Source organism: Oncorhynchus keta, chromosome 36 (assembly GCF_023373465.1).
Source record: "Oncorhynchus keta strain PuntledgeMale-10-30-2019 chromosome 36, Oket_V2, whole genome shotgun sequence".
In the NCBI taxonomy this organism is placed as follows: domain Eukaryota; kingdom Metazoa; phylum Chordata; class Actinopteri; order Salmoniformes; family Salmonidae; genus Oncorhynchus; species Oncorhynchus keta.
The window spans coordinates 28,523,455-28,546,715 of record NC_068456.1 but is presented as its reverse complement, the minus strand read 5'-3'; the positions used below and the strand labels follow the sequence as shown (position 1 = coordinate 28,546,715).

The window sequence follows — 23,261 nt, the reverse complement described above, 5'->3', positions numbered from 1 at the left end:
GAGCCAGAGAGGTGTTTGCCAGACCATGAGATATCTGTGGTGAAAGGTGGCAGAGCCAGAGAGGTGTTTGTCAGACCATGAGACATCTGGGGTGAAAGGTGGCAGAGCCAGAGAGGTGTTTGTCAGACCATGAGACATCTGGGGTGAAAGGTGGCAGAGCCAGAGAGGTGTTTGTCAGACCATGAGACATCTGTGGTGAAAGGTGGCAGAGCCAGAGAGGTGTTTGTCAGACCATGAGACATCTGGGGTGAAAGGTGGCAGAGCCAGAGAGGTGTTTGTCAGACCATGAGACATCTGTGGTGAAAGGTGGCAGAGCCAGAGAGGTGTTTGTCAGACCATGAGACATCTGTGGTGAAAGGTGGCAGAGCCAGAGAGGTGTTTGTCAGACCATGAGATATCTGGGGTGAAAGGTGGCAGAGCCAGAGAGACTGTTTGTCAGACCATGAGACATCTGGGAAAGGTGGCAGAGCCAGAGAGGTGTTTGCCAGACCATGAGATATCTGGGGTGAAAGGTTGAGAGGTGTTTGCCAGACCATGAGACATCTGGGGTGAAAGGTGACTGAGAGGTGTTTGCCAGACCATGAGATATCTGGGGTGAAAGGTGGCAGAGCTAGAGAGGTGTTTGTGACCATGGCAGAGCCAGAGAGGTGTTTGACATCTGTGGTGTGGCAGAGCCAGAGAGGTGTTTGGACACTATATCTGGGGTGACTGTCAGAGCCAGTTTTGTCAGATGAGATATCTGGGCCAGAGCCAGAGAGGTGGTCAGACTGTCTGTCAGTTTGAGATGGCACTGGGGTGTTTGTCAGACCATGAGATATCTGGGGTGAAAGGTGGCACCAGAGAGGTATGGTGACTGTCTGTCAGTTTGAGATATCTGGGAAAGGTGGCACTAGAGAGGTGTTTGTCAGACCATGAGACATCTGGGGTGAAAGGTGGCAGAGCCAGAGAGGTGTTTGTCAGACCATGAGACATCTGGGGTGAAAGGTGGCAGAGCCAGAGAGGTGGTGACCATGAGACATCTGGGGTGAAAGGTGGCAGTTGTTTGTCAGACCATGAGACATCTGGGGTGAAAGGTGGCAGAGCCAGAGAGGTGTTTGCCAGACCATGAGACATCTGGGGTGAAAGGTGGCAGAGCCAGAGAGGTGTTTGTCAGACCATGAGACATCTGGGGTGAAAGGTGGCAGAGCCAGAGAGGTGGTGACTGAGACATCTGGGGTGAAAGGTGGCAGAGCCAGAGAGGTGTTTGGACCATGAGACATCTATGGTGGCAGAGCCAGAGAGGTCTTTGTCAGACCATGAGATATCTGGGACACCAGAGAGGTGTTTGTGACCATGAGACATCTCAGTGAGAGCCAGAGAGGTGTTTGTGACCATGAGACTCTGGGGTGAAAGGTGGCAGAGCCAGAGAGGTGTTTGCCAGACCATGAGACATCTGGGGAAAGGTGGCAGAGCCAGAGAGGTGTTTGTCAGACCATGAGACATCTGGGGTGAAACTGGCAGAGCCAGAGAGGTGTTTGTCAGACCATGAGATATCTGGGGTGAAAGGTGGCAGAGCCAGAGAGGTGTTTGTCAGACCATGAGATATCTGTCTGAAAGGTGGCAGAGCTGAGAGGTGTTTGTCAGACCATGAGACTATCTGGGTGAAAGGTGGCAGAGCCAGAGAGGTGTTTGTCAGACCATGAGATATCTGGGGTGAAAGGTGGCAGAGCCAGAGAGGTGACTGTTGTGTCAGACCATGAGACATCTGGGGTGAAAGGTGGCAGAGCCAGAGAGGTTTTGCCAGACCATGAGATGATCTGGGTGGATAGAGCCAGAGAGGTGTTTGTCAGACCATGAGACATCTGGGGTGAAAGGTGGCAGAGCCAGAGAGGTGTTTGTCAGACCATGAGACTTTCTGGGGTGAAAGGTGGCAGAGCCAGAGAGGTGTTTGTCAGACCATGAGATATCTGGGGTGAAAGGTGGCAGAGCCAGAGAGGTGTTTGTCAGACCATGAGATATCTGTAGGTGAAAGGTGGCAGAGCCAGAGAGGTGTTTGTCAGACCATAGATATCTGGGGTGAAAGGTGGCAGAGCCAGAGAGGTGTTTGTCAGACCATGAGATATCTGGGGTGAAAGGTGGCAGAGCCAGAGAGGTGTTTGTCAGAATGAGAATCTGGGGTGAAAGGTGGCAGAGCCAGAGAGGTGTTTGTCAGACCATGAGACATCTGGGGTGAAAGGTGGCAGAGCCAGAGATAATGTTTGTCAGACCATGAGATTCTGGGGTGAAAGGTGGCAGAGCCAGAGAGGTGTTTGTCAGACCATGAGACATCTGGGGTGAAAGGTGGCAGAGCCAGAGAGGTGTTTGTCAGACCATGAGACATCTGGGGTGAAAGGTGGCAGAGCCATTTTGGGTGACAAGGCTGAGCCAGAGAGAGGTGTTTGTCAGACCATGAGACATCTGGGGTGAAAGGTGGCAGAGCCAGAGAGGTGTTTGTCAGACCATGAGACATCTGGGGTGAAAGGTGGCAGAGCCAGAGAGGTGTTTGTCAGACCATGAGACATCTGGGGTGGCAGAGCCAGGTCTTTGTCAGACCATGAGACATCTGGGGTGAAAGGTGGCAGAGCCAGAGAGGTGTTTGTCAGACTGAGACATCTGGGGTAAAGGTGGCAGAGCCAGAGAGGTGTTTGTCAGACGGTTGGGGTGAAAGGCCAGAGCCAGAGAGGTGTTTGCCAGACCATGAGACATCTGGGGTGAAAGGTGGCAGAGCCAGAGAGGTGTTTGCCAGACCATGAGACTCTGAAAGGTGGCAGAGCCAGAGAGGTGTTTGCCAGACCATGAGACATCTGTGGGTGAAAGGTGGCAGAGCCAGAGAGGTGTTTGTCAGACCATGAGAACATCTGGGTGAAAGGTGGCAGAGCCAGAGAATCCATGTTTGTCAGACATAGATATCTGGGTGAAAGGTGGCAGAGCCAGTTTTGTGACCATGAGATATCTTTCAGAGCCAGAGAGGTGTTTGTCAGACCATGAGATATCTGGGGTGAAAGGTGGCAGAGCCAGAGCGGTGTTTGTCAGACCATGAGACATCTGTGAAAGGTGGCAGAGCCAGAGAGGTGTTTGTCAGACCATGAGACATCTGTGGTGAAAGGTGGCAGAGCCAGAGAGGTGTTTGTCAGACCATGAGATATCTGTGGTGAAAGGTGGCAGAGCCAGAGAGGTGTTTGTCAGACCATGAGATATCTGGGGTGAAAGGTGGCAGAGCCAGAGAGGTGTTTGTCAGACCATGAGATATCTGTGGTGAAAGGTGGCAGAGCCAGAGAGGTGTTTGTCAGACCATGAGACATCTGGGGTGAAAGGTGGCAGAGCCAGAGAGGTGTTTGTCAGACCATGAGACATCTGGGGTGAAAGGTGGCAGAGCCAGAGAGGTGTTTGTCAGACCATGAGATATCTGGGGTGAAAGGTGGCAGAGCCAGAGAGGTGTTTGTCAGACCATGAGACATCTGTGGTGAAAGGTGGCAGAGCCAGAGAGGTGTTTGTCAGACCATGAGACATCTGTGGTGAAAGGTGGCAGAGCCAGAGAGGTGTTTGTCAGACCATGAGACATCCCAAAAATGTTTTTTCTCATAAAAAAGTCTGTTGCGTCCGATCGGTTTGTACCTTGCCACTACTAGGAAATTTGAAAAAGTACACATTTATTGCACAATGTAGCCCAAACAGTTGAAACCTGGCATGCTTTCTTAACCATTACATACTGTTGTACGTGGAATACTTGCAACACTCCCTCTTTCAGTTACAACACACAGAAATAGTGTGACACATAAACTACACAAATATTTCATCTATTTCCCTAACAATAAAACTAATTTTTCACGTCCAGTAATAATGCCAAACCAATGTAGCTGAAGAAATATAGTAAACACGATATATTGCATCATATGTTAAAGCCCCCCACTCTCTCTCCATACCTTTACACAGCCCCAGCTCCAACCTAGTGGAGAGCTAACCTAAACCACCCATAGAATAGGGAGGAGGGATATTTTCATGATAAATCTTTGCTTTCTACAGCACAACAAAGGTTACTAGACTCCAGCAGCACCCCTGTGGAAGACAGAAGTGGTAGATTCCTTCCACCATTCGGGAGTGTGGAGAGAACTGAGGGTTAACTGGGGCTTTCTGAAAAGTTTAAATCCCCTCCCATCAACAACTCCCCCTGGAATGGTCTCACCCAGGGGTTCACATGACGTGTGTGCGTGTGTGTGTGTTTTTTCTTAGCAATATATAGGACCATGTGTAGATAGTCCAGGAGTTCTGTTGGATAGACAGTCAATTGGCAGCAACCCTCTCGCTCTCTTTTTTCTCTCTCCCTGTACCTTCTCTCTCTCAAGAGAACGAGCTGGGATATAAAGCTCTCACTGGAAAATTTCTCTCTGTTTTTTTAGTGGTTCTGAGCACCTGCCTGTGTCAAAATGAGTGACACTCTGCTGGATGATGGGTCCTTCATGTTCACGTCGGAGTCTGTTGGAGAGGGACATCCAGGTGAGTGTTCACCTGGCTGTATTCTACCTGCTCTTTACCTGCTCAATATATTCTCTCTCTCAACTGGCTTTCTACCTACCTGCTCTCTATCTATCTGATCTCTCTCTACCTGCTCTCTACCTGATCTCTACCTACCTGCTCTCTCTACCTGCTTTCTACCTGCTCTCTCTCTACCTGCTCTCTACCTACCTGCTCTCTACCTACCTGCCCTCTCTCTACCTGCTCTCTCTCTACCTGCTCTTTCTCTACCTACTCTCTCTCTACCTGCTCTCTTTCTCTACCTGCTCTCTACCTGATCTCTCTCTACCTGCTCTCTCTACCTGCTTTCTATCTACCTGCTCTCTCTCTACCTGCTCTTTCTCTACCTACTCTCTCTCTACCTGCTCTCTACCTGCTCTCTACCTACCTGCCCTCTCTCTACCTGCTCTCTCTCTACCTGCTCTTTCTCTACCTACTCTCTCTCTACCTGCTCTCTACCTGCTCTCTCTACCTGCTTCCCACCTACCTGCTCTCTCTCTACCTGCACTCTCTACCTGCTCTCTACCTGATCTCTACCTACCTGCTCTCTCTCTACCTGCTCTCTACCTGATCTCTCTCTACCTGCTCTCTCTCTACCTGCTTTCTATCTACCTGCTCTCTCTCTACCTGCTCTCTACCTACCTGCTCTCTACCTACCTGCCCTCTCTCTACCTGCTCTCTCTCTACCTGCTCTCTTTCTCTACCTGCTCTTTCTCTACCTGCTCTCTACCTACCTGCTCTCTCTCTACCTGCTCTCTACCTGATCTCTCTCTACCTGCTCTCTCTCTACCTGCTTTCTATCTACCTGCTCTCTCTCTACCTGCTCTCTACCTACCTGCTCTCTACCTACCTGCCCTCTCTCTACCTGCTCTCTTTCTCTACCTGCTCTTTCTCTACCTGCTCTTTCTCTACCTGCTCTCTTTCTCTACCTGCTCTCTACCTGATCTCTTTCTCTACCTGCTCTCTCTCTACCTGCTCTTTCTCTACCTGCTCTCTTTCTCTACCTGCTCTTTCTCTACCTGCTCTCTCTCTACCTGCTCTTTCTCTACCTGCTCTTTCTCTACCTGCTCTCTCTCTACCTGCTCTTTCTCTACCTGCTCTCTCTCTACCTGCTCTTTCTCTACCTGCTCTCTCTCTACCTGCTCTTTCTCTACCTGCTCTCTACCTACCTGCTCTCTACCTGCTCTCTCTCTACCTGCTCTCTCTCTACCTGCTCTTTCTCTACCTGCTCTCTCTCTACCTGCTCTTTCTCTACCTGCTCTCTCTCTACCTGCTCTCTGTCTCTACCTGCTCTCTACCTAATTGCTCTCTCTACCTGTTCTCTCTCTACCTGTTCTATCTACCTGCTCTCTACCTACCTGCTCTGTCTACCTAATCTCAACCTACCTGCAATCTACCTACCTGTTCTCTATCTAATTTCTCTCTCTACCTGTTCTCTATCTACCTGCTCTCTACCTACCTGCTCTTTAACAGTACTCCCACTCTCTACCTGTTCTCTATCTACCTGTTCTCTATCTACCTGCTCTCTACCTACCTGCTCTCTACCTAGCTGCTCTCTACCTACCTGCTCTTTAACAGTACTCCCACTTTCTAGCTGTGGGCCACAGCAATAGCCTCTACCTATCATATGTAGTGTGAATAGTGACTCAATGTTGATGATGCACATTATACATTTGATGCATGGCCACAGTTTGACACAATCATGGTTCAAGTGTATATAGCACCAGGTCAATCAATCAAATCAGGTGGGTGCAATTTATTATCAGGTAGGACAAAAACACAGCATTAGTCCAGGCCTCGTAGGGTAGCATCTGAATAGTATGCTAGTATGCTATACAACAGGTGGGTCTAATCCTGAATGCTGATTTGTTAAAACCGCATTCCAGCTGGCTAACGGTTAAAACCGTTACCAACGGCTAAATCGATGATGTTAAAATGCCTATTTACGCTGTTCCCTCTGACTGCACAATCCACTGTCTCATCAGCCCAGCCAGGTATTTATACACTTGATCTCCACTATAAAAAGCATCTAGACATTATCTCACATTTCTTTTAGACAGTGTTTAGTTTTTAACAGAGGAGATTTGTATAAACCTTGCTGTCTGTCTCTCCGACATTTGCAACAATGTTTCGATCTCCTGCTGTCCCATAGTAATGAACGTGTCGTGAGTCGGGACGAGACAGACAGGCAGGCAACGTCTCTCAGCTGGTCAAAATCATGATTCAGCCGGCATAATTTTTATGGAGATATATAAAAAGGTCTAACTGAAAAAAGGTCAAATTAAACTCTGCTAATTTGCAGTCTTTCCAGCTTCCGTTTGAAGTGATTGTGTGAGATGTGTTGTTGGCTCCTCTGAACGACAGTGTGTCCTGAAGAGGGAGCACATTTTCTATGCCAGGTGAAATCGCGCATCATTAGCTCATTGTTATGGATGTACCCAAATAAATGTCACTAGAAAACAGCTTAAACAAATGCAAATGCAGCTACTTTGTTGTTATTCTGGCTGCACTTTTTTGATGTGACTAGTAGTAGTTGGCTAGCAACAAGGGTAGTTGGCTAGCAACAAGGGATAAGAACGTTGCCAGTATGCCAATGGAACATTTAGAAAAAATGACTGGGTTGCGTCCATAGATACAGAACAAAAAGACTGAATGACTGGGTTACGTCCATCGATACAGAACAAAAAGACTGAATGACTGGGTTACGTCCATCGATACAGAACAAAAAGACTGAATGACTGGGTTGCGTCCATAGATACAGAACAAAAAGACTGAATGACTGGGTCGCGTCCATCGATACAGAACAAAAAGACTGAATGACTGGGTTACGTCCATAGATACAGAACAAAAAGACTGAATGACTGGGTTGCGTCCATAGATACAGAACAACAAGACTGAATGACTGGGTTACGTCCATAGATACAGAACAAAAAGACTGAATGACTGGGTTGCGTCCATAGATACAAAAAGACTGAATGACTGGGTTACGTCCATAGATACAGAACAAAAAGACTGAATGACTGGGTTACGTCCATAGATACAGAACAAAAAGACTGAATGACTGGGTTGCGTCCATAGATACAGAACAAAAGACTGAATGGGTTACGCCATCGATACAGAACAAAAAGACTGAATGACTGGGTTGCGTCCATAGATACAGAACAAAAAGACTGAATGACTGGGTTGCGTCCATCGATACAGAACAAAAAAGACTGAATGACTGGGTTACGTCCATCGATACAGAACAAAAAGACTGAATGACTGGGTTGCGTCCATAGATACAGAACAAAAAGACTGAATGACTGAGTTGCGTCCATCGATACAGAACAAAAAGACTGAATGACTGGGTTGCGTCCATAGATACAAAAAGACTGAATGACTGGGTTACGTCCATAGATACAGAACAAAAAGACTGAATGACTGGGTTACGTCCATAGATACAGAACAAAAAGACTGAATGACTGGGTTACGTCCATAGATACAGAACAAAAAGACTGAATGACTGGGTTGCGTCCATAGATACAGAACAAAAAGACTGAATGACTGGGTTACGTCCATCGATACAGAACAAAAAGACTGAATGACTGGGTTACGTCCATAGATACAGAACAAAAAGACTGAATGACTGGGTTGCGTCCATAGATACAGAACAAAAAGACTGAATGACTGGGTTGCGTCCATAGATACAGAACAAAAAGACTGAATGACTGGGTTGCGTCCATCGATACAGAACAAAAAGACTGAATGACTGGGTTACGTCCATCGATACAGAACAAAAAGACTGAATGACTGGGTTACGTCCATAGATACAGAACAACAAGACTGAATGACTGGGTTGCGTCCATAGATACAGAACAAAAAGACTGAATGACTGGGTTGCGTCCATAGATACAGAACAAAAAGACTGAATGACTGGGTTACGTCCATAGATACAGAACAAAAAGACTGAATGACTGGGTTGCGTCCATCGATACAGAACAAAAAGACTGAATGACTGGGTTGCGTCCATAGATACAGAACAAAAAGACTGAATGACTGGGTTGCGTCCATAGATACAGAACAACAAGACTGAATGACTGGGTTACGTCCATAGATACAGAACAAAAAGACTGAATGACTGGGTTGCGTCCATCGATACAGAACAAAAAGACTGAATGACTGGGTTGCGTCCATAGATACAGAACAACAAGACTGAATGACTGGGTTACGTCCATAGATACAGAACAACAAGACTGAATGACTGGGTTACGTCCATCGATACAGAACAAAAAGACTGAATGACTGGGTTGCGTCCATAGATACAGAACAACAAGACTGAATGACTGGGTTACGTCCATCGATACAGAACAAAAAGACTGAATGACTGGGTTACGTCCATCGATACAGAACAAAAGACTGAATGACTGGGTTACGTCCATCGATACAGAACAAAAAGACTGAATGACTGGGTTGCGTCCATAGATACAGAACAAAAAGACTGACTGAATAGATACAGAACAAAAAGACTGAATGACTGGGTTACGTCCATCGATACAGAACAAAAAGACTGAATGACTGGGTTACGTCCATAGATACAGAACAACAAGACTGAATGACTGGGTTGCGTCCATAGATACAGAACAAAAAGACTGAATGACTGAGTTGCGTCCATCGATACAGAACAAAAAGACTGAATGACTGGGTTGCGTCCATAGATACAGAACAAAAAGACTGAATGACTGGGTTACGTCCATAGATACAGAACAAAAAGACTGAATGACTGGGTTGCGTCCATAGATACAGAACAAAAAGACTGAATGACTGGGTTACGTCCATAGATACAGAACAAAAAGACTGAATGACTGGGTTACGTCCATAGATACAGAACAAAAAGACTGAATGACTGGGTTGCGTCCATCGATACAGAACAAAAAGACTGAATGACTGGGTTACGTCCATCGATACAGAACAAAAAGACTGAATGACTGGGTTACGTCCATAGATACAGAACAAAAAGACTGAATGACTGGGTTACGTCCATAGATACAGAACAAAAAGACTGAATGACTGGGTTGCGTCCATAGATACAGAACAAAAAGACTGAATGACTGGGTTGCGTCCATCGATACAGAACAAAAAGACTGAATGACTGGGTTACGTCCATAGATACAGAACAACAAGACTGAATGACTGGGTTGCGTCCATAGATACAGAACAAAAAGACTGAATGACTGGGTTGCGTCCATAGATACAGAACAACAAGACTGAATGACTGGGTTACGTCCATAGATACAGAACAAAAAGACTGAATGACTGGGTTGCGTCCATCGATACAGAACAAAAAGACTGAATGACTGGGTTGCGTCCATAGATACAGAACAAAAAGACTGAATGACTGGGTTACGTCCATCGATACAGAACAAAAAGACTGAATGACTGGGTTGCGTCCATAGATACAGAACAAAAAGACTGAATGACTGGGTTGCGTCCATAGATACAGAACAACAAGACTGAATGACTGGGTTGCGTCCATAGATACAGAACAAAAAGACTGAATGACTGGGTTACGTCCATCGATACAGAACAAAAAGACTGAATGACTGGGTTGCGTCCATAGATACAGAACAAAAAGACTGAATGACTGGGTTGCGTCCATAGATACAGAACAACAAGACTGAATGACTGGGTCACGTCCATAGATACAGATCAACTGGGTCGCGTTTCTAGCAACCGAGTGACCGAGAGTGAATGACCAGCCGGCTTGGGTAGAAACCCCAGATTTGTGTCGGGACTGTATCTTGTGGAAGAATAAAATAGTATGAATAAATTAATCAAAATATATATTTTTTATGAAAATATGTCAATCATTATTTCAATATGTTGGTAAAAGTGATAATGCCCTGGCAGCCGGTGTCTGGAGGATATATTGGCAAGTAGGAAGTTACAGCTGTTAATCTGTCTGTGTTCCTTGAACAAACACAAACACATTTACTATGGGAGCATATGGACGGTATTCCATTGATAGACTACCCCATTGACATGTGGCAGGCTCTCATCATTACCACTCTCTCCACCTCGCCCCTCTCTCTCTCTCTCTCTCTCTCTCTCTCTCTCTCTCTCTCTCTCTCTCTCTCTCTTCACTCTTTCTTTCTTTCTTTCTTTCTTTCTTTCTTTCTTTCTCTTCGCTCTCTTCTCTTTCTCTTCTGTCTCAGTCTCTCCACCCTCTCTCTCTCTCTCTGTCTCTCTCGCTTTCTCTCTCTTTCTCTCTCTTTCTGTCTCAGTCTCTCCACCCTCTCTCTCTCTCTCTCTCTCTCTCTCTTTCTGTCTCAGTCTCTCCACTCTCTCTCTCTGTCTCTCTCTCTCTCTTTCTCTCTCTTTCTGTCTCAGTCTCTCCACCCTCTCTCTCTCAGTTTCTCCACCCCCCCTCTCTCTCTGTTTTCTCCCCCCTCTCTATCTGTCTCTCTCTTTCTCTCCGAGGGGGATGTTGAGCAGAGGTCTGATGTAGAGTTGTATGGCTGAGAGAGCGGGGGAGAGAGAGTGACATGTGTGTGTGTGTATGTGTGTGTGTGCAATGTTACTGTTTGATTTGGCTGTTATTGTAACGTGTGCATTCAGATACAGCAACCAACCGGTCTGATGTCTCATACACCCCGTCCCCTCCAACCAGGTTAAATTGACATCCAATCAGAAGTGCTAAAACCTATTCTGCCCTCTTTGGGCTAGATTAACCAAACTGGTCAGAACCTGTGTTGACCCTCTGCTGACCCTGTGTGAGAATACCTCCAGAAACATACACAGTCACACACATATACACAGACGTATACATACCCTCACAGAAACATACACAGTCACACACATATACACAGACGTATACATACCCTCACAGAAACATACACAGTCACACACATATACACAGATGTATACATACCCTCACAGAAACATACACAGTCACACACATATACACAGACGTATACATACGTATACATACCCTCACAGAAACACAAACTGTCATACAGAAATAGTGATTGTGAAATGTATGAGAAGTTATTTACTAAAGAGATTGAGACTCTTTTCTCTCTGTCTCTCTCTCTGTCTCTCTCTCTCTCTCTCTCTCTCTCTCTCTCTCTCTCTCTCTCTCTCTCTGTCTCTCTCTCTGTCTCTCTCTCTCTCTCTCTCTCTCTCTCTCTCTCTCTCTCTCTCTCTCTCTCTCTCTCTCTCTCTCTCTCTGTCTCTCTCTCTCTCTCTCTCTCTCTGTCTCTCTCTCTGTCTCTCTCTCTCTCTCTCTCTCTCTCTCTCTCTCTCTCTCTCTCTCTCTCTCTCTCTCTCTCTCTCTGTCTCTCTCTCTCTCTCTCTCTCTCTCTCTCTCTCTCTCTCTCTCTCTCTCTCTCTCTCTCTCTCTTCTCTCTGTCTCTTCTCTCTGTCTCTGTCTCTCTCTCTCTCTCTCTCTCTCTCTCTCTCTCTCTCTCTCTCTCTCTCTCTCTCTCTCTCTCTCTCTCTCTCTCTCTCTCTCTCTCTCTCTCTCTCTCTCTCTCTCTCTCTCTCTCTCTCTCTCTCTGTCTCTCTCTCCTCCCTGTCTCTCTCTCCTCCCTGTCTCTCTCTCTCTCTGTCTCTCTGTCTCTCTCTCTCTCTCTCTCTCTCTCTCTCTCTCTCTCTCTCTCTCTCTCTCTCTCTCTCTCTCTTCTCTCTCTCTCTCTCTCTCTCTCTCTCTCTGTCTCTCTCTCTCTGTCTCTCTCTCTCTCTCTCTCTCTCTCTCTCTCTCTCTCTCTCTCTCTCTCTCTCTCTCTATCTCTGTCTCTCTCTCTCTCTCTCTCTCTCTCTCTCTCTCTCTCTCTCTCTCTCTCTCTCTCTCTCTCTCTCTCTCTCTCTCTCTCTCGGAAAGCCACTAGGTTCTCTGCTGCAGTGTATCATTGGCTTGACCTTGCAGACAGGCTGGGCTTTTCCCACACATAGTAGAAAGTGGTTAGACCTCCTTCCTCCCACAGTGGAAGAGATAGCGGAGCTACAATATGTTGCTTGTTGGCCGAAGCAGATACAACTGACACCCATATGTCTTTCCAAGCTATTGTTCCAATGTCCAACTGTTCCACTGATAATCAACATCGTATGTACCATTAAAAATGGAATGTTGGTGTTGATGTAAGCCATGCTACACATTGCTTCAGAGTGGTCAGACAGAGAGGGAGAGAAGATTAATGCAGGGGACTGTGGCATTGTTCTACCCGCTGCTGTGCAGTGACACTGTGACAGTTTGAAAACCCGCTGGGAACTGGAATGAGATCCCAAACATTCCCAACACTTTCCCCACTAGATCTTTAATATTAATTTGATCACTCTGTTGTCGCAGATCATTTTCCCGAGCAGAAGGAAATGCAAATTGTAGTGTATTCAAGATTTAAAAAGGCTTCTATAGTTTGTAATTTCCACTTTAAAATGTCAGACTTGATTTGCCCTGATGAAAAATATATCAACCCATACTAAAATGTTCATGAATTATAATTATTCACGTTTCCTGTTGTTGCAGGATTATTTTTCTGCTGTGAGAGGCAAAGTCAAATCTGTACAGTGCAAACTGGACTTCACCTTGAACCAATAACGTACTGTAAATCAATGGTACATAATACATTTAGCCAGTTACAATTTGACTCAATCCTTCATGCAGCACACTGTATAAGCCTGCATTCAGACAGAGCTGTTGGACTGTGTGTGGTGGGGAAAACATTGGTTGTGAAAATTGCTGCTCTTTTGTACTCTGGGATTATCCCAGCAAAAGGAATGTGTCACTTTTTAAAAGTTTCACAAGTTCAATGGGTACAATCCTGTTCATGAGGAAATTATTAATTCGCATCACGCTCAAATACACTTTGTTTCAGTGTGCTTATGATTCAAGCCATGTGCTGGGTGGCGGGCCTCTCTCATTCATTTACTCTAGTCCTCTTTCTATCCTTTGTTCTTCTCCAGACAAGATCTGTGATCAGATCAGTGATGCTGTCCTGGATGCTCACCTGAAGCAGGACCCAAATGCCAAGGTCGCCTGTGGTGAGTGAGGGTGGAGGGACACATTTAAATGAAACACAGAATAACAAGATGTTTCGTGAGTGAGGGCCGCACACATTTGAATGTAACATGCAGAATACAATGTTGCTTGGGTTGGGGGGAAGGGGACACATTTAAGTGAAACACACAGAGCAACAAACAATAGCAACGTTCCAAAAGCATTTCACCTTTTATTCCTACTGAGTTCTGTCTGAAGCACTTCTTTCTACTTTGTTTCAACTCAAACCCTTTCATATTCTCTAACATAACTTCTTAACTTCCAAGAAATAAACTATTACAACAGTTGGGACACAACACATAAGAAACCCACTGACCCCATATTGGGATATTGACCTAATGACACAAGTGTACATTCTACACTATGAACTCAAAAAAATAAATGGTTGTTATTGATCCCTAGCTAAATTTTGAAATGCCTTAAGAATCAATGACACACAACTTGTGACACACTTACATAGAATACCACTGATCTGAAGATATAAAGTGTCCTAGGTTGTTATAACACAGTTCTAAAGTGGTAATACTTATCTTCACCCTGGGTAGAGACGGTTTGTAAGACTGGCATGGTGCTGCTGTGTGGAGAGATCACGTCCCGGGCCAATGTAGACTACCAGAAGGTTGTCAGAGACACCATACAGCACATCGGTTACGACAACTCAGACAAAGGTGAGAAACAGGATTCTGTTGTATCAAACAGGTATGTTTTCTACTGAAACTGATTGGTCTATATCCATACTGTAGTGTAGGAAGCACAATCCAGGGAATCAGGAACATAGAGGAGTAAGAATAATGACTCTCTCTTTCTCTCGCTCTTTCACTTCCTCTCTCTCCCCCCTCTCTCTCTCTCGCTCTTTCACTGCCTCTCTCTCCCCCCTCTCTCTCTCTCGCTCTTTCACTTCCTCTCTCTCCCCCCTCTCTCTCTCTTGCTCTCTCTCTCACTCTTCCTTTCTCCCTCCTCACGCTCTCCCCAGGTTTTGACTATAAGACGTGTAATGTGTTGGTGGCTCTGGAGCAGCAGAGTCCAGACATCGCTCAGGGTGTCCACATCGACAGGAAAGAGGAAGACATGGGAGCTGGAGACCAGGGTCTGATGTTTGGCTACGCTACTGACGAGACAGAGGAGTGCATGCCTCTCACCATCGTCCTGGCTCACAAACTCAATTCCAAGATGGCCGAACTCAGACGCAACGGAACCATCCCCTGGCTCCGCCCCGACTCTAAAACACAAGTGAGACTAAGAAAATGACCAATGAACTCTCTCTGTCCCTCATTCTCTCTCTGAGAGGGATATGTGAGGAGAGAAGTGGTATAGTGTTGTATACAGGCTTCTCATAGCAGAGAAAGAAAGAAAGGGAAAAGAGAAAAGGGGAGGGAAGTAAGGAAGAGAGAGAAAGAAAAGTGAGAGGTTGCCACTAGGAAGTTGTTACCATGAGACCATTTGTCTAGTCTGTTTATACCACTGAGTGGGAATGAGTTGACCCCTAACCCCATGTAGTAAGACTAGTCTGGAGTAGAAGAGACCGGCTGTGCTCTCGTAAATCACATCAAAGGGTCGTTATGATCTCTAACCCCCTAGTTCCTACCTCTCCTCCTCATTCCTACCTCTCCTCCTCATTCCTACCTCTCCTCCTCGTTCCTACCTCTCCTCCTCGTTCCTACCTCTCCTCCTCTTTCCTACCTCTCCTCCTCGTTCCTACCTCTCCTCCTCGTTCCTACCTCTCCTCCTCGTTCCTACCTCTCCTCCTCGTTCCTACCTCTCCTCCTCGTTCCTACCTCTCCTCCTCGTTCCTACCTCTCCTCCTCGTTCCTACCTCTCCTCCTCTTTCCTACCTCTCCTCCTCTTTCCTACCTCTCCTCCTCGTTCCTACCTCTCCTCCTCGTTCCTACCTCTCCTCCTCTTTCCTACCTCTCCTCCTCGTTCCTACCTCTCCTCCTCGTTCCTACCTCTCCTCCTCGTTCCTACCTCTCCTCCTCGTTCCTACCTCTCCTCCTCATTCCTACCTCCTAGTTCCTACCTCCCTCCTTCCTACCTCTCCTCCTCGTTCCTACCTCTCCTCCTCTTTCCTACCTCTCCTCCTCGTTCCTACCTCTCCTCCTCGTTCCTACCTCTCCTCCTCTTTCCTACCTCTCCTCCTCGTTCCTACCTCCTCCTCGTTCCTACCTCTCCTCCTCGTTCCTACCTCTCCTCCTCGTTCCTACCTCTCCTCCTCGTTCCTACCTCTCCTCCTCGTTCCTACCTCTCCTCCTCGTTCCTACCTCTCCTCCTCTTTCCTACCTCTCCTCCTCTTTCCTACCTCTCCTCCTCGTTCCTACCTCTCCTCCTCGTTCCTACCTCTCCTCCTCGTTCCTACCTCTCCTCCTCATTCCTACCTCTCCTCCTCGTTCCTACCTCTCCTCCTCGTTCCTACCTCTCCTCCTCGTTCCTACCTCTCCTCCTCGTTCCTACCTCTCCTCCTCATTCCTACCTCTCCTCCTCGTTCCTACCTCTCCTCCTCATTCCTACCTCCTAGTTCCTACCTCTCCTCCTCATTCCTACCTCTCCTCCTCGTTCCTACCTCTCCTCCTCGTTCCTACCTCTCCTCCTCATTCCTACCTCCTAGTTCCTACCTCTCCTCCTCATTCCTACCTCTCCTCCTCGTTCCTACCTCTCCTCCTCGTTCCTACCTCTCCTCCTCGTTCCTACCTCTCCTCCTCATTCCTACCTCTCCTCCTCGTTCCTACCTCTCCTCCTCATTCCTACCTCCTAGTTCCTACCTCTCCTCCTCATTCCTACCTCTCCTCCTCGTTCCTACCTCTCCTCCTCATTCCTACCTCTCCTCCTCATTCCTACCTCTCCTCCTCGTTCCTACCTCTCCTCCTCGTTCCTACCTCTCCTCCTCGTTCCTACCTCTCCTCCTCGTTCCTACCTCTCCTCCTCGTTCCTACCTCTCCTCCTCGTTCCTACCTCTCCTCCTCATTCCTACCTCTCCTCCTCGTTCCTACCTCTCCTCCTCGTTCCTACCTCTCCTCCTCGTTCCTACCTCTCCTCCACATTCCTACCTCCTAGTTCCTACCTCTCCTCCTCATTCCTACCTCTCCTCCTCGTTCCTACCTCTCCTCCTCGTTCCTACCTCTCCTCCTCGTTCCTACCTCTCCTCCTCGTTCCTACCTCTCCTCCTCTTTCCTACCTCTCCTCCTCGTTCCTACCTCTCCTCCTCGTTCCTACCTCTCCTCCTCGTTCCTACCTCTCCTCCTCATTCCTACCTCTCCTCCTCGTTCCTACCTCTCCTCCTCGTTCCTACCTCTCCTCCTCGTTCCTACCTCTCCTCCTCGTTCCTACCTCTCCTCCACATTCCTACCTCCTAGTTCCTACCTCTCCTCCTCGTCCCTACCTCTCCTCCTCGTTCCTACCTCTCCTCCTCTTTCCTACCTCTCCTCCTCGTTCCTACCTCTCCTCCTCGTTCCTACCTCTCCTCCTCGTTCCTACCTCTCCTCCTCGTTCCTACCTCTCCTCCTCATTCCTACCTCTCCTCCTCGTTCCTACCTCTCCTCCTCGTTCCTACCTCTCCTCCTCGTTCCTACCTCTCCTCCTCGTTCCTACCTCTCCTCCTCGTTCCTACCTCTCCTCCTCATTCCTACCTCTCCTCCTCGTTCCTACCTCTCCTCCACATTCCTACCTCCTAGTTCCTACCTCTCCTCCTCATTCCTACCTCTCCTCCTCGTTCCTACCTCTCCTCCTCATTCCTACCTCTCCTCCTCATTCCTACCTCTCCTCCTCGTTCCTACCTCTCCTCCTCGTTCCTACCTCTCCTCCTCGTTCCTACCTCTCCTCCTCATTCCTACCTCTCCTCCTCGTTCCTACCTCTCCTCCTCATTCCTACCTCTCCTCCTCATTCCTACCTCTCCTCCTCGTACCTACATCTTCTCCTCATTCCTACCTCTCCTCCTCGTTCCTACCTCTCCTCCTCGTACCTACATCTTCTCCTAGTTCCTACCTCTCCTCCTAGTTCCTACCTCTTCTCCTAGTTCCTACTTCTTCTCCTAGTTCCTACCTTTTCTTCTAGTTCCTACCTCTTCTCCTAGCACCTACTGCCTTCAACATTCACAGATCTGAAAGGACTGGATAGGTGTCAGTAATGTGGTGGAAGCTCCACTGAGTTTGCCCTACACTACATGTTCAAGTTCTTATGTTCAAGTTGGGAGAAGGGGCAAGGAGCTGAAATGGAACAGACCAACATCCAATGGATTCCTTCCTCAGGCAGCTGTAACCTAATGGGCAATTCTCGAGTTCCTGAGATTCCTGTGAAGAGGGAAGGGTCTCCAGTTTAAGGGGTATTTTGGAGGGGGGCTGGAAGAGGACTGGCCCAAAATAGGACCTTGTGAGAGGGGTTACACTCAGGTATTTGGGGGTGGGGAGTCTGAGTTGAACTCCAAATGTCGTAAATTGTCATTTTTGAGGTGATCAATTTCCTCTTGGGTGAGCTCCAATTGATTGGTTGATAAAGCTAGTAAAATATATAAATAAAATCCATCCACGACTGAAGTTCAGTTCACCAAGGCCCTCAGAAAACTTTATTGATATCCAAAAACATTGACAGTATCTTGCCTTCAGGACTGAGAAATACAAAAACAAACCCACAGCAGAACATCCCTCATCCCTCTCTCCTCTCCTCCCTCAGGTGACAGTACACTATGAGCAGGAGCACGGGGCAGTGATCCCTATAAGGGTCCACACCGTGGTCATCTCTGTTCAACACGATGACTTCATAGGCCTGGAGGAACAGAAGGAGGTGCTCAAGGAGAAGGTATGTGGTAGATGCTACTGCTAGGAAGATGATTTCAGTACTCGGCCAACGTATCTGTATGTGTGGCTCTGGTGGTAAACGCAATGTAAAGCACTTTGATGCTGAGTGAAAGGCTTCATACAAACACAATCTAGTATGCCCCTCCCACCAGGTGATCAAGGTAGTGGTTCCGGCTAAGTACCTGGATGATAAGACCATCTACCATCTTCAGCCCAGTGGACGCTTCGTCATCGGAGGACCCCAGGTGAACTTCAGAACCACACATGTGAACAAACACAAGTTTACTCACATCACCTTCACACACACACATCTCATTCTTTAAAGACCAAAGGGTATTATTCAAGATCAGATCTTAAAGCAACCATAATATCAACCCCCTCTTCCTCCTCTGCCAGGGTGATGCTGGAGTGACGGGTAGGAAGATCATCGTTGATACGTACGGAGGCTGGGGGGCCCATGGTGGGGGAGCTTTCTCTGGTAAAGACTTCTCCAAGGTGGACCGCTCGGCTGCCTATGCTGCCCGCTGGGTGGCCAAGTCCCTGGTCAAGGCCAAACTGTGCAGGAGGGTGCTGGTTCAGGTGAGGTCTCATCACAGTTCTCTAGGTTCTTCACTTTATGGGTTCTCCTCCTCAATATAATACCAACCAAATACATTAGTTCTCCTGACAGAACTGACATCAGCTAATTCCTTTTTACTTTATATTGTCATTATTGTCACTAGCGCTGTAGATTTTATCAGTGGCTTGTGTTAAGTCTCAAATGTTGACGTTAGCATTGAGAGCATTCGGTGTGTGTGACCGTAGGTATCCTACGCTATCGGAGTGGCTCACCCTCTGTCCATCTCCGTGTTCACCTACGGCTCGTCACAAAAGTCCGAGAGAGAGCTGCTGCAGATCGTAAACAAGAACTTTGACCTACGACCTGGTGTCATTGTCCGGTAAACACCTTACCTCTGCAGTCACTGCAGCTTGTCATCAAAGGAAAACTGTTTTTTGTAACATGTAGTTGTAGATCATCGCACACATCACTATTAACCATAGAGGTCTATATCAGCTTGAAAGTCATATTATTAGCTCAATTACGGAACCCATCTTGAGAGCTGCAAACACCTCTAATGTTTTAGTTCACTCAGTTCAAGTTGGTCATACTTATCATGTCATTGACAGATTTGTGTGGACTTTTAAGTTACACAAGCAGTGGTAGTGTACATTTGTGTTGCAACTGATGTTACAGGTGTCTTTCCCACCTCTGATATGTGTTTTATCTCTCTCGCCACAGGGAACTGAACCTGAAGAGGCCAATCTACCAGAAGACAGCGTGCTACGGCCACTTTGGCCGGAGTGAGTTTACCTGGGAAGTCCCCAAGGAGCTCAACTACTAAACATCTCCCCTGGTGGTCAAGTATATAACAAACTCTTAAACACCCCCGTGGTCAAATATATAACAAGCTCTTAAACAACATATAACGATCCCTCCCAGAGATAGGAAACAGGCCCCATCTACAGGCTACAACCACAAATGGTTCTGCTTTTTCATTGGCTAGTGTTGAGGTTAAGGTTTAGGATTAGGGTGAAGGGATATGTTTTTGGTTAGTGCTAAACAATAATTTATGTGATTGTAGCCCATAGAGGGGTTTGTTTGTTAATGCTTCTTATCTTGAATAAGAGGGGTGCAACTTATAGAGGGGAATCTCTATTCTCTCTCTCTCTCTCTCTCTCTCTCTCTCTCTCTCTCTCTCTCTCTCTCTCTCTCTCTCTCTCTCTCTCTCTCTCTCTCTCTCTCTCTCTCTCTCTCTCTCTCTCTCTCTCTCTCTCTCTCTCTCTCTCTCTCTCTCTCTCCTCCATCTCTTTTTCTATCACATCAAACATTTCAGTCAAGAGAGAGGATGAACTCTGTTTTAATCAGACAATCCACACATGTTCATTCAGATAAAAGGTGTCCTTTGTATAGTGTCTCACTTGTGCCTTAGTATCAAAACAATGACATGTTAGAAGTATTACATGTGCAGAAGTATTTATTCACACTCACTCTGGACAAATAGTGATTCCGTTGTCACTTCTGCTATTAAACAAAGAAACAAAGAAACAAATACAATTAATAAATAAAGTTAAATATTAAATATATATATATATATAAAGCAGAGCATTTAGCCTCAAAACTGTGAATTAGTGATGTGTGGTTGGACTCATAACCAGCAGTCGGGTTTAGGGGCATGAAATACAGTATTGTGTGGATGAAGGGCGGGTGAGTGGCGGGCAGGTTGAATAAAGACAAAACAGTATTGTGTGGATGAAGGGCGGGTGAGTGGCGGGCAGGTTGAATAAGGACAAAACAGTGCATTCAAATTCATAAATGTAGAATTCTTGTGCAATTCATACCTATGGACTATTTTAATCTGGCGTTAGTGCGTAGCCTGAGCACCTAACTGTGCCCAATACATGCAAATTCTCAAATTCTTTTGGGAATTTGGACAGAAAATGTTTTATCGATCCACTGAGGCAAAAAAGGACAATGTCGGAGTTTAATTCAATAAGAGAAAAACTGAGAAATGGAGTGTTGAAAATAAATAGAAGGTAAGGCCAGGGAAAGATTTGGTAACGTGGTAACAGTGCCAGCTATGTTATGTGTGATGATTGTGAGACGCTATACAAATTCGATAGTCACAAGACTCGGACTTCAAAATGCACGTCAAGGGAACTGTTCGGTTCAGATGGGTTAAATGGAAAAGTGACCTTACTGTAGGTCTACAACCCTTCACTTAACCTGATATAATATTAACTCCTGCAAAATTAAGCATTTATTGCGGAAACATTATACACCAAATTGACATTTTGACTCGTAACAGGAGTGGGGAAATATTATGAGTTAGACAGAGTGAGCGGTTAGGGACCGTCTGTAAAGGTGCAGGTGCTATCTTTATCAGCCCCATAAAAGCTGATCGTAATTTCAACCACATAAAGCATGCATTCAAGCCAAACTGAAATCTTATCAAAAACATGTTGGGTCATTTTAACAGCTGTTAATTTCCTGAAAACCAATCAAACTGAATCCCTCTTTTTGTTGTTAATGCACCAGCCCTAAACGTATTGTCTGCATGAGAGAAGCAGAGATGAAAGAGAAAACAAACTTTACTAATGTCAACTGGATTGAAGAATTTATTCTATTGATTTATGCACAGCATGAGGGTGTTAAATTAACCCACACCTTATTTGCAATATTCACAGAATGCCTTGCCGTTCGAGTGAATTGTAGAGTTACCACCCATGACTATTAGTTAGTGTCAGAGACATGGTTGTTGCATTCATCCATCATTCATGCTTTCCTGTGACTTTCACCAAGTGTGATTCTAAGCAAATATGTTATTATTGTTTTACACAATACAACACATATTTCATAAAGCCTGCAACTCACATCACTCTATATTGCTAAATGATGTGTAATTCCGATTGGATTCCAGCCAGATTGGGAATATCCAACATTTGGAATTTGTATTCACCCGCAACCTGCATTTATAATGACAGCCGGGTTCGGAAGACCAACATATCAGACTACCTAAAGCATTTCACAAACCTGTTGTTTTCGGCGCATGTGATAAAAACAATTTGATTTGATCTAAACTGGAATACCATTACAGTAAAAGGTGCAAGAAATCCAAGTAACAGATTGGATGAGTTTCGAAAAATGTATGTTATTTATGAGTAGCATAAGATTAATTAATCAATCATCAATTAATATACATGCAAAAACATACTGAAAAATGTTGACAGCAGATGGGAGTTTTATTCATAACATTGCGAATTTAGCTAGCTAACATACATTTTGAGAAAACAAGTTATATTAACTGGCTAGCTAGCAACGTTTGGTGGTTAATGAGACTGAGAGCTAGGTAACCAGCTGAGCTAGCAAACAATGTAACAAGTATCATTTCGGATTCAAAAAATACTCCATCAATTTCAGGAATCATTTCAGGAATCACAGTAGCAAATACACCTGGTGCACTATTCAATGAATTAGCCATTTTAACGTGACTTTTTTGAAGGAAACTCTGTTTGTGCCGTAGCCCCCACTGGCTTTCATGTGATTTGGGGTGCATTTGTAAATTCAATCAGGATTGCCAGAGTGGCTCAGAGTGCCAGAGTGCCAGAGTGGCTCAGAGTGCCAGAGTGCCAGAGTGGCTCAGAGTGCCAGAGTGGCTCAGAGTGCCAGAGTGGCTCAGAGTGCCAGAGTGGCTCAGAGTGCCAGAGTGGCTCAGAGTGCCAGAGTGGCTCAGAGTGCCAGAGTGGCAGAGTGCCAGAGTGGCTCAGAGTGCCAGAGTGGCTCAGAGTGCCAGAGTGGCTCAGAGTGCCAGAGTGGCTCAGAGTGCGCTCAGCTCAGGTAGTTCGTAAATTCAGAGCGTTTCGCTCTCGCTGCGTTCAGAGCGGACACTGGGGACGGGGAGTATAGGGTTGATCGAGTGTTCTGGCCTAGCTTGCTAGCTACTTCCAGCCACAAACTAGAGAACAAATCACTCTGACCATTTCACTCGAACCTAGCAGAGCTGGTTAGGCTATTTTCATGTTATCCAGAGCATTGGTGACTAACTGCTGCGAGCTACAATTTAATCACGCATTTTATGCCGACGTTTACTGACACCGGCCACATTCAACGGGTGTTGAGCGTTTGTAAATTCATCAGTTATTTTGCGCTCTGGTACACTCAGACGAGAGTGCTCTGAAAGCAGAGTAGATAGCCAGAAATAATGTAAGAACCTTAAACTTTGGATGTCAGACTCGACAACAGTTACTCCCATTGGAGCGCTGCGATTGGGTGCCCAACATTTTGGGGCGGGGCTTAGCTGAGGGTTAATTGTGACGCTCGTCACTACTTTTTAATGATATTTTATGTTTATTTAGAAAAAATATACATGTAGTGATG

General features: G+C 46.2%; 1 protein-coding gene and 1 long non-coding RNA gene across 3 annotated transcripts; one reads left to right on the top strand and one right to left on the bottom strand.

Moving 5' to 3' along the window:
- Nucleotides 1-4,266: 4,266 nt before the first annotated feature.
- On the top strand, nt 4,267-20,171 carry LOC118369872 (S-adenosylmethionine synthase). Of its 2 annotated transcripts, XM_035754646.2 has the most exons (9): nt 4,268-4,512; nt 13,468-13,545; nt 14,107-14,229; nt 14,535-14,791; nt 18,222-18,347; nt 18,499-18,591; nt 18,743-18,925; nt 19,151-19,284; nt 19,626-20,171. In XM_035754646.2, the coding sequence occupies exons 1-9, from the start codon at nt 4,443-4,445 to the stop codon at nt 19,726-19,728; spliced, it is 1,167 nt and encodes a 388-aa protein (XP_035610539.1). In that variant the 5' UTR covers nt 4,268-4,442; the 3' UTR covers nt 19,729-20,171. The 2 variants fall into 2 exon arrangements, with proteins under 2 accessions (XP_052354729.1, XP_035610539.1); XM_052498769.1 differs by lacking the exon at nt 19,626-20,171 and having other exon boundaries at nt 4,267-4,512; nt 19,151-19,288.
- LOC127916555 (uncharacterized) lies at nt 14,801-17,548 on the bottom strand. Its single transcript, XR_008095342.1, has 6 exons — nt 17,462-17,548; nt 17,234-17,328; nt 16,285-16,450; nt 16,119-16,227; nt 15,432-15,564; nt 14,801-15,222 (listed from the first exon to the last, which is right to left on the bottom strand). It is a non-coding gene; the product is annotated as an uncharacterized LOC127916555 (long non-coding RNA).
- Nucleotides 20,172-23,261: the final 3,090 nt, after the last annotated feature.

Excerpts from the sequence above, each read along its gene's own strand:
- LOC118369872 (XM_035754646.2), top strand. The coding sequence starts at position 4,443 with ATGAGTGACACTCTGCTGGATGATGGGTCCTTCATGTTCACGTCGGAG. Across the intron at positions 18,348-18,498 it reads AGGAGGTGCTCAAGGAGAAG|GTGATCAAGGTAGTGGTTCC; the intron begins GTATGTGGTAGA and ends CCCTCCCACCAG. Across the intron at positions 18,592-18,742 it reads TCGTCATCGGAGGACCCCAG|GGTGATGCTGGAGTGACGGG; the intron begins GTGAACTTCAGA and ends CTCCTCTGCCAG.